General features: G+C 37.5%; 1 protein-coding gene across 1 annotated transcript; it reads right to left on the bottom strand.

Moving 5' to 3' along the window:
• Positions 1-278: 278 nt before the first annotated feature.
• On the bottom strand, positions 279-20652 carry TBCCD1 (TBCC domain containing 1). The gene is made up of 8 exons (XM_045539868.1): positions 20549-20652; positions 17611-17989; positions 12467-12622; positions 8538-8904; positions 6527-6713; positions 5887-6384; positions 3511-3661; positions 279-581 (listed from the first exon to the last, which is right to left on the bottom strand). The coding sequence occupies exons 2-7, from the start codon at positions 17944-17946 to the stop codon at positions 3532-3534; spliced, it is 1674 nt and encodes a 557-aa protein (XP_045395824.1). The 5' UTR covers positions 17947-17989; positions 20549-20652; the 3' UTR covers positions 279-581; positions 3511-3531.
• Positions 20653-21140: the final 488 nt, after the last annotated feature.

Consider the following 21140-nt stretch of genomic DNA (forward strand, 5'->3'; position numbering starts at 1 on the left):
GAAAAAATTATTCTCCAGTTTTTTCATTGAAAATTTAAAACAGAAAATGAAAAATAAAGATTTTTATACAATTTCATTAAATTTCATACTTTAAAGACTAAAATATCTTCATATAAAACTTTCTACCATATTTGTATACCAATAAATCATACTTTCATTCTATTCTTTAAAAGAAGTAGCAATTTCCTTTTAAATAGTTACAAATAACTATAAAAGTCTTATTTAACTCTAGAAAGGATGAAATCCTTTCATCATACAAATTAAAATAGGCAGTAGACTTGCAAATCTATATTCAATTACTTTAATATTAACATATATACAATAAGACTGCTTTCATCAACTTTTTCATTTTGGCATCATAAAGATGAGTCTTCTGATATTCTATAAACAATATGTTTATATGAAAGTCAGAAGTTTAGCTAAAATTAAAACTAAACAGTAATAAATGAATATGGAAGGAAAATCAAAAAGTCTTAAATAGGAAGAAAAAGCCCAATATCTCCTAAGCAGCAAGAGTGCCTTCCCAATTTAGTTTCAAGATGAGCACCATCCTCCATTCATCCTCGTGCTTCCACAATGCCCTGAAGACAACAAAAGAAAAATTAGTAACAATTTTCTATTGCCTTCATGCAAATAATAAGAAAAAGAACCATGCATTTACAAAATCACATAAATTATCAAGGTCAGATGATAGTTTAAGTTAATTATATTCTTTTTCGCTAGGTGTCACATAAGTTCATAATAGAAGAAATTCATATATAGACTTAAAATATTGGCAGGCTTAACGTAAAATTTTTACCATTTCCTTTGTATAATCCCCATGAGATTTCTAATTCTTAATCTCACCATGTGTTAACTAAATGCTGTAAAAATTTAAAAAAAAATAATAATACATACTTTAAAAATGTAAACAGTATGTAAAATAAACAATAAAGAACACATTTTCACAACTTTGGAAAACCAGTTCCTTAAAAAGTAAGACATAGGTCCTTGCAATTCCACTATTTGATATATATCTATGAGAAATAAAAATATATGTCTACACAAAAACTTGTACACAAATGTACACAGCAGCATTACTCAGAATAGCTGAAACGTGGAAACAACCCAAACGTCCATTAACTGATGAACAGATAAACAAAGTGGCAGATCCACACAACGGAATATTATCTGGCCATGAAAAAGAATGAAGTACTGATACATGCTATAACATAGATGAACCTCGAAAACATGCAAAGTGAAAGAAGCCAGACAGAGAAGGCCGCATGTTGTACGATTCCATTTATATGAAATGTCCAGAATACATACAGTAGATTAGTGGTTGCCAGGGGCTGAGGTGAAGAAGATATAGAAGGCTGGAGGAATGGGGAGTGACTGCCAATGGACTTTAGTTTGGGGGTGATGAAAATGTTCTGGATTTATCAATGGTTATGGTTGTCCAAACTTTGCATATATTTAAAAGCCACTAAATTCTTCACTTTAAAAAGGTGAATTTTAATTCACGTTATGTGATTATAACTTAAAACAAAGAGTAAGTTTTCTCCCACCTTAGATAGATACCCAATCTCATTCCTCAAAGACAAACACTGTTTACAATTTCTTTATATCCTTTCAAAAATTTTAGGCTTATAATTAGTATATAAATATGTCTGATAATCCCTCTCTATTTTCACACACACAAAGCAACATTTTACTTTTCCCCCTGAGCTTAGAGATCACTCAGTATCAGCACATACAGATAAACTTCATTATTTTTAAAGATGCATTCCATGGTATGGATGAATCAGTTCATTAGGCACCAGTCTGTACTGAGAAGTATTTGGGTTGTTTCCAGTCTACACATATTTCAAACAATGCTGCAATAAACATCTTTTTATAACAGATCTTTACAAGTTACAAAATTTCAGTTAGATAGGAGGAATAAGTTCAAGAGATTTAATGTGCAACATGGTGACTATAGTTAACAATAATATAGTGTATTCTCGAAAAATGCTGAGAGTAGATTTTAAGTATTGTCACCACAAAAATGAGAACTATGTGAGGTAATACATATGTTAATTAGCTTGATTTAGCCATTCCACAATGTGTATATATTTTAAAAATCAGCTGGGCCTGGTGGCATGGGCCTGTAGTCCCAGCTACTCAGGAGGCTGAGGTGAGAAAATCACTTGAGCCCAGGAGTTCAAGGCCAGCCTGGGCAACATAGCATGACCTCATCTCTTAAAAAACAAAACATCATGTTGTACATAATAAATACATACAATTTTACCTGTCAATTTAAAAAAATAAAATTAAAAATTAAATAGATCTCTATATACACAAGTATATCTGTAACATAAATTCTAATAAGTGAAATTGCTGCTACATCAAATAATATTTGTATTTTTAATTTTGTCAAAATACCCTCCATAGGGGTTGCATACATTTACACTTTTCCCAGTGGCAAATGAAATGGCTTGCTAGCATTGTGTACAACCAGTTTTTGATCCTTGCCAATCTGATAAATAAAAAGCAGTATCTTACATTTCTTTAAGTGATCATCTTTATGTCTGTAAATATTTTTCTGTGAACTATCTAATCATGACCTTTGTCCATTTTTCTATTGTTCATGTTTTTTTTTTTGAGACAGAGTCTCACTTTGTTGCCCAGGCTAGAATGAGTGCCATGGCGTCAGCCTAGCTCACAGCAACCTCAGACTCCTCGGCTTAAGCGATCCTACTGCCTCAGCCTCCCGAGTAGCTGGGACTACAGGCATGTGCCACCATGCCCAGCTAATTTTTTCTATATAGATTTTAAGTTGGCCATATAATTTCTTTCTATTTTTAGTAGAGACGGGGTCTCGCTCTTGCTCAGGCTGGTCTTGAACTCCTGACCTCGAGCAATCCACCCGCCTCGGCCTCTCAGAGTGCTAGGATTACAGGCATGAGCCACCGCGCCCGGCCTCTATCGTTCATGTTTTAAAATACCAAAGTAAACTAATTTCTATTAAGAAAAGAATAGCATATATTTGGATTAAATAACTTCCAGTAAATTTGTTTGTATCCTAATTCTCTTCTATTTAATCTATGATCTTCTAGTGTTCAGTAATCAAATTTTCATTTGGATTAATTCTGGTTATTACTGCTCCTGTGTGTAATCAACAAAGATCAGCTAATTTATGAACTGGTTTGGAGGGATAGGAAAGAGGGAAGATGTGTTAGAAAGAGGGAATTAAACTTAAAGCTATGTGTGGGGAAGAGTTATACTATCTTTAGACAGTACAAATTGTACCAGGCAAAAGGCAAAAAAGTTAAAACTTGGCTATTATATTTGCCCAAATTTCTACAGGTTCCATTTTGGTTGGCTTTTTCACTATAAAATATGGTAATAAAAATATGGGTATGTAAAGGTCTGTGTATACTGGGAGAAAACAATTGGCAATGTTTAATAATATAATATTCTGTGCATTTTTTTTACACTTGGAAGGTTTCCCCCAAAGAATGTTTTAAGTGATGTACATTAAATGCCTACCAGTGTTTTGATGTAGGATCCCTATCCTGCTGCTTGTTTGGAGCCTGCTGCAGGAGGGACAAGGCTGTCCAGCTGCTGGCGATGTCCTGTATTAATCAACCATTCATAAAACTTGTTCTCCACAAGTACCTGGAACTGCTTCCTTTGATCCCTAAAATCACAAGTGAAAGCAGAAAGAACATAAGAACACTAATTCATCTATATTTAATTCCAAGTGATTACATAACACTTTAATGGGATAACATTAAATCATTCATTATTTCTAGTTATCCTTTTGTTCTTTCTCTGTTTAGAGTACACTAGACCACCCTCTACCACCCAAAAAGGATTGGTCAGATACAATGCTCTCTTTGTAAAGACTTATTCATTGTCAGATATTTACTGAGGACCAAGTGAATGCTGGGTAGTGTTCTGATTGATGGGGATAAATGTATAAAGAAAAGAGAAGAGACAAAGCTTCTGTCCAGGCTGGATGGTACTACCCGACTCCAGAGGAACCACTCACATTGGGATCTATGTAGTCTATGCCCCTGTGGACCATATATTCTAGCAGGAAAGACAAATCAAATAAATATATGATATAAAGTTAAACAGTTATAAGAGCCTTGGAGAAAAATAGAGCAGGGTAAAGGAATAGAGAATATTGGAAATGCTATTTTAGAAAAAGAATGGACAGAGATGACCTTTCTAAAATGACATTTGTGCAGAGGTCTGAATGAAGTGAAGGAGTAAGCAAAATGAAGATCTGGAGGAACATACCAAGCAGAAGAAACAAAAAGGACAAAGATTCTAAAGTTGGAGCATATTTAACATGTGCACAATAAGACAGAAAAGAGTAGCTCCTGACAGCCAGGAGCTAGCTTAGCACCATCCTAGGCCTTGGTGTAGCTGGACCTGGCCTGGTTGTGGCGGTCTTCTGTTGAATGTAGGCAATTCCACAGAATACCAACATAAGACAAAGCTGCTCCAGGATTATGACAGTCCATAGCAAGAACAAGACCATTCCATAATCATATCTCATTCCAGACACCCTCTGCTCCCCGTCAGAAAAAAAAAATTTGTGGTCTAAACCACAAAAATGACCAAACATCACCCTTTCCTGGTTGAGTGACTGCTGCTTCCTTACAGTTACAGTTTTAACTCCATTTCCTTCCTCCTGCCTTAGATATAAAAATTATGAAGCTACCAAATCATAGAATTACTCTCAGTCCCAGATAGCCCTGCTTCCTAGAACCCTCCCCCAAATCCCCTAACACGAGACAAAACCGCCAAACTTTCACTGAGATAAAACACAGTTCTCTCGCTTCTTGCAGTGAGTCAATACAATCCACATTTGTTCTACATATGTTCCCAGCAGTCTGGCTGGATGGCAATGACTAAGTAATAGCAAGAAGACTGTTGTATGCTGGGAGGGAGTAAATTAGGAAGCGAATGGCAGCAAATGAGGAAAAGAGCCTGATAGGTATGGTAAAGACTTTAGATTGTATTCCAAATATGATTAAAAGCCATTAGAGGGGTCAGAGCAGGAAAATGACAAAATCTAATCATTTTAAATAGATCTTATTGGCAGTCCGTTTTCAAACTGATTTCTGTCTGCCTATATTCCCAAAGTCAAATCGACTACTTTTATTGTTTCTAGCGTCACCATGGATCTCACCACTTGAAAACACTATGGTTCAGAGTTAACATTTATCAAGTGCTTACCATATCCCATACTCTGCATACAAGTTTTTCACGTGTAATAAAATCTAGGCACCTAAATATCAGAAGCTTATTCAAACAACAGAATTTCTTTAAAAGGATGTTTTTTCAATGGTCATCCATTTTTATATCACATTATTATAATGTTATTATGGTATTGTATGATACAATATGACATGATATGGTATGACAATAGTTGAAAGAAAATGACAAAGACATCAGAGGCATTTAAGAACCTCGGGAACCATGCCAACTGGTGTGAATCCTGGCTCCTGTGTGACTTCGGGTAAAGTACCTAATCTCTCAGTTCTTCAGTTTTCTCATCTTTAATAGGGAATTATTATTAAGAATAAATGAGTTAGTACCTAGAAGATACTTAGAATAGTCTTAAATTATGTGGCATATTCTATATATGATTTCTTTGATTCACATAACTCTTAAATCTGCCAACTAAACTTCAGCTTCTTAAAAGAAGGGAGTCCAATACTTGAGTATCCACTCACTCCCATCCCTCAACCCAACAGTGCCTAGAATACTGACCTGAAATCCAAGCCTTCATAAAAGATACAATATATCTTTCATTACTTTAGCACTGCTGTAAAAATGTACAGATTAATTTGTTTTTCCATGGAGTTTCACATAAAATATAAACTATTACTTCTAAAAAATGCTCACTTTGTCAAACGAGCCTCCTTCACAGTTTTCTGCCAGATTTGTATCTTCTGTTCTCTTTGACCAAGTGCTTTCTGATATGCAGATGGAAGACCCCCTGGTATCTCTGTTGTGTCCCCTTCCATTTCAAAGGGAATAATAAATACATAGAATTCACAAGGTGGTAAGAGCCGGAAGACACTAGCGTCACTGTTCTCTCTGCACATAATCATTGGATTATCCCAATAGTTAGGCACTGTAGCAAGGCCCGTCCTGGCCATATGGTCCTCTAGCATTGGGTAATGGGTATGAAAAGGGGCAAAAGTTACTGTCTGGTTCCCAGAGAGAATAAGTGGGCGCGTAGGCGTCAGAATGTGAAAGATGCATCCTGTAGTAGAAGAGATGGACAAACGATGGCAAACAGCAATGACTTTAACATTGTCACAATTGTGTAGGTGAAGAGTAGTCTCTACGGGGCCCAAGACAAAGGTGCTATTCCTGCATTTCTCAATTGTCACAGATCTGAAAAAAGAAAAAAATGAGATAAATTCCTCTGAATAAGATAAAAACTATTTGACTAAAATATTATTCTCTGATGGCAAAAAAAGGGCCACAGTCCAAAGAAAATGTCAAAATGCCAGAACGCTATGAAGACTGTGCTTACCGTAAGGGGGAGAGCAGATATATAAAAGACTCATTGCACCGATGAATCTTTATGTGTGCCCCCACCAGAGTATCTGAGCTCTTGGCCAACGTCTGCTTGTAAACCTGGCTCATCACCACCATGCCATGCATCCTAGGGGCCACATGAGTATTACAAGCAATCTTAGCTCTTTTGGTTGTTCCTTCCACTATTTAAGAAAACATATAAATAAATGAGATAGTTTCAAATCAAAGAAAACAAACAACTGTATGAGGTTACACATGTTTATGTATATACACGTCTAAAATTAGATACTACATGTGAGGGAAAAAATGTTAGATCTGGGGATTGGGAAAAAAGGTGTTTGCTATATCATTTTCTGTTCTTTTCTGTATTTGTACTATTTCATAATTTTTATGAAAAAAATTTAAAACCTATAAACCATTTAAGATTGCTTATAGATCAAAGATTTCTTTCTTGTCTACTCTTTAAGCTAAGTAATGTGCCTAAGGTCATATGGCTAGTAAGTGTAAGAGCTGGCCTAACTCCAGTATCTTCTCCTCCATGATGCTTTACTTTATCATCCCAACCATAATTCAGCTCTCTGAATTGCCATAATATTAATACTGTAGCCCTAATTTGCTTACCACGTTATTCCATGAATCGTGTTTGAGTTCGTGTTTTATTCCCAAGATCATTACTACCTGAGAGCACACCTTCCTATCAAATAGTGTCTTGCACAAACTAACACTCAAAAATTATGTATAAGTTGCTGTCCTAACATAGTCTCACCATTATGTGACTGGCTTCTGGCTTCTCAAACTGTAATTCCCTGCAAGCCAATGGGACACCCTTGTAAACAATATTGGCCAAATGTGGAATGGTCACTTAAGTATGCTATTGTTCTTTTAAAATAACTCATTGTTTATTTTTATTATATAAGTTTATTTTTATTACATATGTACCATGTACATAATACATGGTTATTGCAGAAAAACAACAGTAAAAGAAGATAAAAGTCATTTGTAATCCTACTCTCCATCACTGTTAACATTTTAGTACAATCCTTATAAGGTTGGACTTTCTTTTTTCCTACTAGTGCCTATCTTAACATTCAAAAACTCTCTTGAACCTATATTCTTTTACGAACATCAAGATTATGTAGTATTCTCTTATATATTTATGGGTGCCTTACATATCTGAGAGTCTTACACCTCATATTAGGGCTTAGTTGGATACATAATTCTTGGATTACAATCTTTTTGCTCAAGATTCTATAGATGTTGTTCAACCATTTTCTGTTTTTTTCATTATAAAAATTTAATACAAAACTTTTTTTTCACATTTGTATGAAACCTAATATTTTCTCTAGTTCTCTATCTTCCAATTCAGAGATCACAGAAGTATATTCTACTGCATTTTTTTCCCATTCATTTTGCCTAGTACTTGCCTTAGTAGCACAGACACCTACTGGTGTCTCTTAAACTTGTACCTGGGCCCAGGAGTTATATGGCACCTGAACCTGTCCATTTAGCCACTGCTGAATCCTCAGGGATACCTGATGTAACCCAATATTCTCTCTAATAAAAATTTAAATTTCCAATTTAGAAACATCTACTCTGCTTATGCCTATGCAGCTAAAAAGACAGTATCTCTCTACGAACTCTCTTACCGTGAGATGGCCAAATTCTGCTGTGTTGTATAGAAGATAGGAAAGCTCCAAGCAAGTGAGTGTGACAGCATGAAGGTGAGTCAGAGAAGAGAAAAGCAGAGCAAAGAGAGGACTAACTACAGTTGGAGTTTCTGTTAACTGTGACCAAGAAGACTGTGACAAATAAATTAACTCTCTGAGATTGTTGCTCCCTTGAGAGAAAAAGTCATATACATAAGACAGATGTTCTCTTTTTCTCTTTTATAGTAGCACTATTTTTTAGGTCCTCTACAGAAGATGTGTGATCATTAATACACTAGAAAACATTAGGTTCCTTAACTAGTCATTCAATTTAATATTGATTAAAATATTAAAAAATACCTTGGTGGGCCCAAGCCAATTTCTTTCCAGACTTGAGGCAAGCAGATGTACCAAATGGATTCCCAGTCAAACAGGATCTCAACCAGGCTTCCAGCTTGTAGAAAGAGAAAGTCTTAGAGATCTTTGAAAAGCCACTTTCTGCATGCAGTGGTTGCCACAGTGCAAGTTCATGAAGTGGATAGATCTTCCTGGCTCTACTTACTGTACCTTCAATAAGAAAGCTGAGTGCCACAACAGCTTCTTGAGATACTAGACTACTATGGGTCGAATGAAATGATGCAGTGAGTTGTTCTGGATCTAAAAGCAGCTCAAGAAGATCTGATAGATGATCCCAGACAAAGGCTTGGTGACTGTAATCATTCCAGTTCTAAAAAAAATCAAAAGAAAGCACTCTTAACAGAACAAAGAGATTCCACAAGATCTAAAACTTCTATATTTTAATTATTTTGTATTTATTCTCTGCCTCATCCCCAAAAAGGATTTAGGTGGTTTATAAATCTTACACAGTTTAGCCAGGCATGGTGGCTCTTGCCTGTAATCCTAGCACTTTGGGAGGCCGAGGCAAGAGGATTACTTGAGGCCAGGAGATCAAGACCAGCCTGGGCAACATAGTGAGACCCTGTGTCTACAAAAAATTAAAAAATTAGCTGGGCATGGTGGTACAAGTCTGTAGTCCCAGCTACTTGGGAGACTGAGGTAAGAGGATCACTTAAGTCTAAGAGGTCAAGGCTGCAATGAACTATTATATAATCAAGCCACCGCATTCCAGCTTGGGCAACAGAGCAAAACTGTCTCAAAAAAACCAAAAAAACAAACATAAAGTTTTTTTGTGTATGTGATAGGTATAAATAGATTCTCTTTCCACCTTAAGTAATTCAAAGTAATACTAATAAATAACCTTAGTGTGTGTCAAGCATTAAGTGCTATGTATACTTTAACATATTTAATCCTAACAGTAATTCTAGAATAGATACCATTATCATACCTATTTTACAGATGAGGAAATGGATTTACAGAAAGATAAAGAAACTTGATAAAGATCACAGAGCTAGTACATACTCTAAAAGTTTCAGATCAAACATAAAAGTAACCATCATAGACATTCATTCAATAAAACACTAGGTTTCTTAATTTACCTTCTCCAATTACAGAAGGAATTTCAAATTCTACTGGGTGAAATGAGGCAATGAATCTTACAGTGACTTGATTTAAGAGAAATTATAACTTTGGGAATAAGCTTTGAGTTGGCAGATGTTCTAGTGATTTGACCCATTCATTTGATAGATATTTTCTAAGCACCTCTTACTGACATGAAAAATGTTAAGTGACGAACATGCAAATTGATTAAGACATAGTTCCAGTCCTCAAAGAACTCATGAGAAGACAGTATAAACAAATAACCACAACACAGTGAGATAAGACCTACAGCAGAGATCAATAAAGATGTTCTATGAGCATGAGAGGAACAACTCCACCTGGGAGAAAAAAATCACACTGGATTGCTGTTTGAATAGATTCTTGATTGATGCTGGTAGTTAAGCAAACAGATAAGAAAAAAGGCATTGTAGGCATAGGGAATGGCAAATGCAAAGGCCCAATGGAGTAGAAATACCTGCTGTGTTCAGAGAATTGAAAATTCTGGGCAGGGTATAGGAAGCATGCTGGGAAGTAGCAGCTGAAGTTAAAAGGGTAGGCAGGGACCAATCATGAAAGAGCTTGTATGAAATACTAAAACATTTGGATTTTATTTTGTATGCCAGGGACTTCCAAACTATTTTCTAAATAGCTATATCTTTTATTTTTCTTTTTAGTTAAGTTCTCCTCTGGATGCCAAAGAAAACAGATCAAAGTAAGCTGTCCTCAGCCTCAACCTGCTCTTCCTCCCTCTCACTGCATTCCTCCTCCTCAAAGTAGGCCATATGGTGGCTCCACAGAATTCAGTATGAACCCAACAATGACAAGGAGGATTCATTGACAGAGTTTAGACAGGAGATAGATATAATCCATCTGTATTTTAGAAAGTCCAGTGTGGTAGATGGACTGTAGACTAAAGCAGGGTGACCAGCTAGAACCTAATTAAAGAAATCAATGCAAAAAAAGTCATTAGATAAAAAAGCTTAGGTAAGAGGAAGAAAAGGGACAAATTTAAAGTGTCATATTGAGGCAGAATCAGTAAGACTTTACAACTAACTGGGTATGGGTGGTGAGAAAGGAGCATGGGTGGGCTGGTGGTAACTTTCACTGGCATAGGGAGTACAAGTTAACTCAAGGAAAGGGAGATTTTACTGTAGGGACACTCAGTCGTCTCCCGAATGAAGTTAGAACTGGAAATGGGAAGCCACCAGAATCTGATTCTCTTTCAGGGTCCAGTGTCTCTCTGCATGTCTCTTCCATTCTCTTCTTTTTCTCTGATGACAAGCGTCCTGTGCTTCTCCGATTACCTCAGAGTTTCTAGTCCCTCATAACTCCAGGTCACCTCCAAGCATGGTGGTATTCTGGTCCCAATGCCACTTAGGTTTTTGGTTCAAGCACTCATCACCAAATCATAATTTCTACCTGGGGGGACTGACTGGCCCAGGTCATCACTTCAAATCAGAGCAATTTCAAATACATAGTAACACGTGTCCATCCCTGGTCCTATCAGTTATTTGGAAAGGTCATGCTATAACACAAAACCAGAGTCACCATTTACTGGTGCTTAGTATGCAACAAGTCGCATGGTAATATTACTGAACTCTCACAACCATTGGGAAATTGGCATTATTATCCCCATCTAGAGAGGAGAAGTCAAGGTCTAGAGAAATTAATTGACTTGCCTAAAGACATGTGACTATTAAGTGATAGAGCCAGATAAGACTGCAGACTGCCTTGGCTCAAAACACCATCTCCTATTAATGCCTATTCAGCAGGAACTACATGCGGAGAGAGCAGGCAATGATTGGGATCACTGATACATCTGGACTTGAACATTCTGAATTTCAGGTATAGCTAGGGCAACTACGTGATGGGATAAATATGAGGCAAGAATTCTGGGATGAAGACAAAGTTGGGAGTCATTGAGATATATGAGGTTGCGGGAATAGAAAGAATTACCTTGAATGAGTATGTTGAGTGAGGAAACTGCCACAGGCAGAATAGCTGCATGTAAGGATCAGGGGGAGAGAAATTTATGAAAAAAGGTGAGAAGGAAGAATCAGAAGCCAAACCAAGGGAGTATAGTATCATGGAATATAAGGGAGGACAGATTTATTAAAAAGAGATTATAAAAGTGCCAAATAACAAAGAGTTTTTTTTTTTTTTAGCCTCAGAACATTTTAAAACAGCCTGCATATGGCATTAATACTGAGGTCTACATTTTAAAGTTTTTCAGAATACTTCCACGAAAACAGGTAAAAACATTTGTTGGTTTTTTTTTTACAAAAATAGAAAGAAAAAGCAATAAGACATTTTCTAAAACTCACAATGTGAGGCAGTTAAATTTAACTTCTAGGTTGTCACATCATATATAAGTACTTAAGCATGATTAAGCAATATGAGAAGATATTTTTATAGAAAATTTTTCAGATTTCAAGAGACTTTACAAACATATCTTTTTGTTTATCCTATTTTCGTCAAATGAGTAGACTCAAATTCATTAACATTTGCAAAAATAGGAATGCTAATAGAATATAGTGAATGATTTGCCCAAAAATCATGCTAGTGTTTTTTATATCAGTGAAAGTAGTGTATCAAAATCACTTCTCTATACACACTTCTCTGTACACATTGATTTTGTTTTATAATTTAAGAGAAAGTAAAAAGTAAGAAACAAAAAAAGCCATCAAATCACTGGCTTATGTAAAAAATCCCAACATAATTTTTAATGAAGGTGAACCATCTCCCTCACAAATTGCCCATTTTAGAGAAAGAGACCAAGATATAAACAGTACCTTATTATGACAATTGGATTTTTCAGTCAGGTCAGGAGACTGAGATCTGTTTCTGGGACTAGGCCACTCTTCTCCAATCAAAGATGTCCTCAAGGAGACCTTATTTAACTGCTGTATGTATAAGAAGAGCAGAAACTGTAGGGTGTCCACTGAAACCTATCCAAGAAGAAAATAAATGATGAGTACATATCATATTTATTTAAAAAAACGTTTTTCTCACCCAATGTCAGCAGAAAAGTAAAACACGTCTTAAAACAGTATCGTTAATCTACAACTAAGTAAACAATCACAACAGTTTGCTGATTCTAAGAAAACAATTTAGAAACACTGCTAGCATTTGATATGTATGTCTCTGATATGGAGATGCAGGAGTTTCTAAGACTAATAAAAGTAGAGTCATTTACCTTTGTAAAAAGCTGGATAGCATCTATGGTCATACAGATTCTCTCCCAAAACTGATGAAAGGGAAAGGATGAAGTATACACTTTTTTAAAGTACATTATTTCAGAAATTTAAAGTTACAGTTAAAAAATCACCTTAGTAATTTGAATAAATGAATAAATGGAAGAAAGGAAGAAGGAAATTTAGTGAAGACACAGAGGTTTAACCTAAGGCTCACAGACTCATCAAGAAAGTTTAAGGTATCAGTACAACTTCCAAAATTGTATATATATTTTTTCTGTATGCGCATTTTGTGGAGAAATTAGGCTTCAGGTTTTCACCAAATTTTTTTTTTTGAGATGGGGTCTCACTGTGTTGTCCAGACTGGTCTCAAAATTCTTGGGCTCAAGCAATCCTCTTGCCTCAGCCTCCTGAGTAGCTGGGATTACAGGCATGTGCCACCATACCCGGCTGGTTTTCGCCAAATTCTTAAAGGGGTGTTTGACTTAAAGAGAAAAATACTAGTAGTCTGATAGATGCATAAAGTCATTTCTTATTCAAGGAAGGGTTTGGTTTGAAACTCACAATTTGAAGCCCTTAATTATCCTTGTATATCCATTCCAATGCACAAACAGGAGAGGCAAAAAAATGAAGTAATACATCTGGGTATACAGCTATATTCTCCCTGATTCCCAACCTGGCTAAAAATCACTACCATCTGAAGAATTTAAAAGTACAGATTCTCAAGATTACCCAGATCTATTCAATCTACTGTCAATGTCGAGCCCCATGAATTTATATATTTTATAAATTTTTTATTTCTTAATTAAACTTTTGAAATAACTAGATTCACATGCAGTTGTAAAAACTGATACAGAGAGATCCCATGTACCCTTCACCCATCCTGCAAAATTACAGTACAATATCACAATCAAGATACTGACATTGATATAATCAAGATACAGAAATTTCCCATCAACATAAGAATCTCTCATGTTGTCCTTTTATAGCCACACCCTTTCCTTAACCCCTAGCAACCACTTATTTGTTTGCCACCTCTATGATTTTGTCATTTCAACAATGTTATATAAATGAAATCATATAATATGTAACCTTTTGGGATTAGCTTTTTTCACTCAGCATAAGTCCTTGATTTTATACATTTTTAACAATTATTTCTTATGTTATCATTATTTTTTCATATAGTCTCCCCATGAGACTATATGATCCTTGGCTTTTCCATTTTTATATCTCTAGTAACTAGCATAGAATCTGGTACACAATAAGCACTCAAAAAATTTGGAAATCCCTAAACATTTTATTCATTTCTATATCCACAGTATCTACTACTACACATAGCACACAGTAGGCACTGAATAAATATTTGATTAATGAATAAATGTAGTACCCTTCCCCTCATGGTTGCTTGATAAACTTCTTTTCAATTTCCAAAACCCTGTTTAGATATTACCCCATACAGCAGAGACTGGCTAGATGCTAGCTGAATACCTTTTCTCTTTTTCCTGGGCACAAAATTACATGGCATTTCCCACTCCCCACCCCTTGCAGTTAGATATGGTATAACTGAGTTATGGTCAATGGAATGTGGATTAATTTATATTTACCACTTTCAAGCCTGACCCATAAAACTCTCACAAAAGAAATGGAAGCAAAGGACTCTGAGGCCCTAATGGGCATGGCTGTGGCAAATTGCATGATTATTTTCAATTGTTCACTTACCCATCCTCCAAGTGACTTATACAGCCCTACCTATGGCTATGGGATTTTTCTTATCTCCTGTATGGCAGTTTACCTTTCTATCTCATTGACTTTAGTCTTGGCTATGTGACAAAGCATCAGCCCAGGGAATGAAAGTAGTCATAGTGTATGTCACATCTGAGCAAAAGTTTTAAGAGGCATCATGAGAGCCCCAAAATAAACCCACACATATAGTCAACTAATTTTCCACAATCGTGCCAAAAATACAAAATGAAGAAAGAATAGTTTCATCAATAAATGGTGCTAAGAAAACTGGATGTCCACATGCAAAAGAATGAAATTGGGCCCATAGCTTAAACCATATAAAATCAACTCAAAATGGATTAAAGACCTGAAACGGTGAAACTCCTAGAAGAAAAATAAGGAAAAGGCTCCTTGACATTGGTCTTGGTATTGATTTTTTGGATATGATACCAAAAGGACAGCCAACAAATGCAAAAATAAACAAGTGGGATTATCTTCTGCACAGCAAAGGAAACAATAAACCAAATGAAAAGGTAACTACAGAATGGGGAAAAATATTTGCAAACCATATATATATATATATATATATATACATGTATGTGTGTGTGTATATATACATGAGATAAGGGATTAATATCCAAAATATATATAATGAACTCCTATGGCTCAGTAGCAAGAAAAAATAACTCAATTAAAAAATGGGCAAAGGACCTGAATAGGCATTTCTCCAAAGAAGATATACAAATGGCCAATAGGTATATGAAAATGTGCTCAACATCACAAGTCATTAGGGAAATGTAAATCAAAACCACAATGAGATATCACCTCACACTTGTTAACAAAAGATTAATAAGTGCTGGCAAGGATGTGGAGAAAAAGGAACCCTGGTTCACTGTTGGTAGGAATGTAAAATTGGTATAGCCATTATGGAAAACAGTATGGCGGCTCCTCAAAAAATTAAAAATGGAACTACCATATGATCCAGCAATCCCATTTCTGGGTATTTATCCAAAGAAATTGACATCAGGATTTTGAAGAGATAGTTGCATTCCCATGTTCACTGCAGTATTACTGACAACAGCCAAAGCACGGAAACAACCTAAATATCCATCAATAGAAGAATGGATAAAGAAAATGTGGGGGGGGGGGTGTATACACACTATATATACAGTGTGTATATATACATACATATATATATACACACACACTATACACACACACTATGCATACACACACATACAAAACTGAATAGTATTGAACCTTAAAAAGAAGGAAATCTTGGCCGGGCGCGGTGGCTCACGCCTGTAATCCTAGCCCTCTGGGAGGCTGAGACGGGTGGATCGCTCAAGGTCAGGAGTTCGAGACCAGCCTGAGCGAGACCCCGTCTCTACTAAAAATAGAAATAAAAATTATCTGGACAACTAAAAAATATATATATAGAAAAAAAATTATCCGGGCATGGTGGCGCATGCCTGTAGTCCCAGCTACTCGGGAGGCTGAGGCAATAGGATCGCTTAAGCCCAGGAGTTTGAGGTTGCTGTGAGCTGGGCTGACGCCACAGCACTCACTCTAGCCTGGGCAACAGAGTGAGACTCTGTCTAAAAAAAAAAAAAAAAAGAAGGAAATCTTGCCATTTTCAACAACATGAGTAAACCTGGAAGACATGCTAAGTGAAATAAGCCAGACATAGAAAAACAAATACTGCATAATTGCACTTACATGTGGAATCTAAAATAGTCAAATTCATAGAAACAGGAAGAATGGTGTTTGCAAGGGCTGGAGGAGGGGAAAATGGAAAGGTGATGACCAAAGGATACAAAGTTTCAGTGATACAAGAAAATTAAGTTCTGGAGATCTACTATATAGCATAGTGTCTATAGTTAATAATACTATATTGTATGCAGTAGACCTCATGTTAGTGTTCTTAACACATGCACACACAAAATAATAATAAAGGAGGTAGGGGCAATTTTGGGAGATGATGGATATGTCTATGGCCTTGATGGTGATGATGGTTTTGTGGTATATGCTATCCTCAAACTCAAGTTGCATACATTAAATAAGAAAATAAAGAGGCATCATGAGTTTTCTCCTGCCTCTGTTACTCTTTCCTTCCATTACAAGAATAGGGATGGCCTACAAAGAAGATATTTCTTCAGCCTGGGGTCCCAAATGAGAAAACATACAGAGCCAAGACACAGCCTGGAAGAAAGCCACAGCTGAAGTGTAGCCTACAGGTAAAATGAGTAAGAAATAAACCTTTGTTACTGTAAACCACTAGAATTTCATTTTGTTTGTTTTTAACGGCAGCAAAGCTGATTAATATAATTGTGACTCCAAATGATAGAATAATGGATCCTGGGTCACTGCTTGGACAACAGCAGCTCAGAGATTCACCTAACCAGGTGGTACCTGTGTTGGGCTGCTACATGAGTGAGAAATAAACTGTTATTGTTCTAAGCCACTCAGATTCTTGGATTGTGTGTCACTCTGATTAATATACTTTCTGTGTGAAGTCTTTCCTGATCACCAGAATAAATCATTCTTTACTCAATTTTCTGCCTTTTATTATTGTACATATCACACTATTAAACAGCACTTTTTTACACAGCAGCTTCCCCTGCTAGTCTATAAGCTCCATAAGGGCTGAGATGCTATCCTAATTATCTTTGAATCCCAGCACATAGCAGAAGTTCATTTTAAAATAGGTGCTCTCATGGTAACGGATCAATGGTTCATAACACTCATCACAAAGTACTTTCAAAGTTAATGAAAATATTTCCCTCTTCCAATTACAGTGTTCCTGTGCTTTGGGAGTAGATGAATAAAGATTGGTAAGTAAGGACTAACTTATTGAATACATTAAATACTGTCAAACTGGAACTGCTAAAACTCAAGTGGTATTCTAAGATCACAAATGGTTACTAACCTAAAACTTCAAACTATACGGCTAGTACAAAAATTAAGAATGGGTTATTTCCCAAAGCAATTAAACATACATACACACAATCAATCCATACCTGATTTCTTTGTTTTTCAACTTCATCCTCAGACATGCAGCTGGACAGAACCTCAGACCATTCCAGCCGCTCCTCAGGTGTCCTCACTGAAAGACTATCAAATACTTCGAAGTAAAGCCACGCCAGGTCCTTAGCCAACTGCAGCTTCCCACATGCAATGTGCCTCCATGTAGACCAGTAGAGGCGTGGGTAGGCTCCCTCTGTGGCCCGGGTTCGCACGTAGGTGGATATCTTCCTGAGATAGTGAAGACTAAACTTGGATGGAGGGGGGACCTGCAAGGTACCCACTATAAAGGGTTCTGCTTTCACCCAGAGGAGAACTCCGGACTGATCCATATTATCTCTAAGGACATCTGGGTGAAAAGGCTTCTTTGCATACCTAGGAAACAAAGTTTCTTCATAAACTGATTTGAAACAAATCTCATTTATACATTTTCTTGGAAGGTGACCCTTCCCTTGTGTTAAATGTACTGTATCATCAGCTTAAAAAGCAGCTCTAGTTCATCAAACAAAAGCAGAATAAATTTTTGGTCAGATCTCATTACAGTCCATTTGAGCAAAAAAAATTGTGATAAAATTATCCTACTTGAATTGTTAGAAATGGTTGTTTCAGGAAGAGTGTGTAAATGCATGCAGTCTGAGTGGGATCCCTGCTTAGTGCAGGAAGAAAAGGAATGGGAGGTGGGGAGAAAGTAATCCTAACACAGGAAACCTTGCCACTGAGAAGGAGCACTGGTCAAAATAAGGGGAATAAAATTTCAGAGTTAAATCACTTGCACATGGAGGACAGTTGGTTAAAGATTTGCATGTGTCAGCTGACCATTTAAGTTCAATATGAGGTAGCAGACAAGAATGCTAATGTAAACATAGACTGCAAATACAGATCAAGGAAAGTTAAAGCATATTTATTCTCTTTAACAGTAAACTCACTCTGACGTATTCTATCACGCTCAGTTCAGGTGTAGTGTTTTTGGATTTTGTTTGTTGTTTCTTGGTTATAATAATGATACATGATTTTTATGGAACATTTATAAAATATCTAAAAATTGAAGGGGGGAATCATCTATGATCTCCGTTACTAAAAGACAGCTAGTTAATATTTCTTGTCTTTTTTCTACATAGATTAGATGTTAGTTTGTTTTTGAATTCTCATAGTTGTGATATCACACATACAATTCTGTATTATTTAAAAAGCTTCAGAGTATTCTGGCCAGGCATGGTGGCTCACATCTGTAAACCTAGCACTTTGGGATTACGATGTAGAAGGACTGCTTGAGACCAGAAGTTGGAGATCAGCCTGAACAACAAAGTGAGACCCTGATCTCTATAAAAAATAGAAAAATTAGCTGGATGTGGTGGCAGTGCCAGTATTCCCAGCTACTGGGGAGGCAGAAGAATCGTTTGGCCCTGGAGTTTGAGGTTACAGGGAGCTATGATTGCGCCACTGCACTCCAGCCTGGTGACAGAGCAAGACCTGTTTCAAAATAAAAACAAAAACAAATAAAAGCTTCAATGCATTCTAAATAAACATACCCTGATTTAACCAACTGTTCTCCCATTTTTAGACACTTAGTAGGTTTAAGATTTTTCATGAAAACAAGATAGGCAAAATATTGATCATTGTTGAAGCTGGATAATGGGCATGAAGGGGCTCATTATTTTACTTTTGTGTCTGTCAAAAATTTTCATTATAAAAAGTTCTAATATTGTCACTATTTTAAATAATGCTATGACTACCATCTTTCTTCATATTTTTTGCATTATGAATTATTTCCTAGAGAAAATGTTCTGATGTGCATTTGTGAAATGAAGTAACTGACATTTCTGAAACTCCTGACATACATTCCCACTGCTTTCCATATGATTTTATCAAATTGTACCATCATTTCACATGGTACCCACTTCTATCAGACACTCCTCAGCATTAGTAGCATCATTTAAAAAATCCAAAAAATCATATAAAAATTAATTGTATGACAGATGAAAAATGTTATGTTCTGCATTGATTCTAGGAAAGTTGTGCTTCTCTTCAGAATGATCTGTTCAAAAAATAACTGACATCAATCACGTGCTTACCACGTGCTAGGTAGCATAATCAGTATCTTTCACCTCTTTCATCCTCACAACCACCTGGAGATATAGTACATATGATCGTCCTCATTTTCCGGTAAGAAAATTGAAGCTTAGAGAAGTTAAGGGACTTACCCAAGGACACATACTCTGTTGGCACAGCCCTAGATTAGGATTCAGGTCTGACTTGGGAACTGCATTGGTACAAATGTACTTTGGGAACCCAGTTTTGGGAGAGTCTGAAAAATGGGAACGAATCCAGAAGAGAATTACCAGCATAAAGGGCCTTAGACATGAGGCCATCTAAGGGCCAGGTGAAACAACATGGTAGCATGAACCCAAAAGAAGGGCGTGGGAGGGTAAATGACAGCTGTCTTCGAATATGGGGCTGGCTTGGTGTCGTTCTGAGTAAAACCAGACGATGAAAATTAGGTGAGGAGGACCTTAGTTCTCTGCAAAATGCAACAGGCTGCTCTGTGAGGACTGAGCTCCTGTCCGGATGTGTGCAGACCCTGAGGATGAACCCTCTGTTCTAACTCCGAGATTGGACACGGCTACATTCGTAAACAAACATACACCGGGGTTCCTGCCCTCGAGGTGCGCGGGAGTTAGGGTTTTTCAGCACGAGAGACGGGCGTGGGCCCGTGGCGTCCTCCTGAGGCTGGCCCGCCACCTCGGACGTGATTCGGGGCAGGACTCGGCGTGGGCCGCCCGGCGCCCGACCGGGCTTCAGGAACACAGACACCCAAGCTGACAGGGTCCGCCGCCGACCCGAGACTGGGCGAACGCGAAGGTGGTCTCCCCAGACCGAGCCTGAAGCTTGACCGGCCCCCAACGCCCTCCCTGGTGCCAGCCCGGGCGCAGTTACCTGCGAAGGCAGGCGTCGCTCCACTGCAACCCTCCGCGCGCCACCGCAGCCCGCGCCCGGCCCCACTGGCCCGCCCCTCGGCCTCCGCCAGGCCCACAGCGCAAGCGCGAGGCTTCGCACCACCGAGAGCCGGCGGACCCCGTTGCTAGAGCGGCAGCTTGCCGCCTCTGCGGCTCGGAGAAACTTAGTTGAGGCCAAGAGATCTCGACGGTGGGGCCTGGAGCCAGACCATGGCTTTCCGGTGTTGCGCCTTTCAGCCTAGGGGAGTAGGAAGTTTTCTATTGCTCCACATAACTGTGTCAGCCAATAGCTGCTGTTAAGGTCAGCACGCTTTCCTCAGTAATAATAACGGTAATGATGGCAGTTTACATTTATAGAGCGTTTACTATGACCTGAGCACTGTATAAAGCAACTTTATGTGTATTATTTCAGTCTTCCCAAGAGCCCTTTAGGTGCATTTATTTTACTGATGAGGAAACATACCCCCAAGGTCATACAAGACAGAGCCAAGATTCAAATCCAGGACGTCTGAAGCAAGACCGCCACTCCCTGCACCGCCCTCTCTCCTCCCCACCCCCACCCCACCTAGCGT

This window comes from Lemur catta, chromosome 1 (assembly GCF_020740605.2).
Source record: "Lemur catta isolate mLemCat1 chromosome 1, mLemCat1.pri, whole genome shotgun sequence".
Lineage (NCBI taxonomy): Eukaryota > Metazoa > Chordata > Mammalia > Primates > Lemuridae > Lemur > Lemur catta.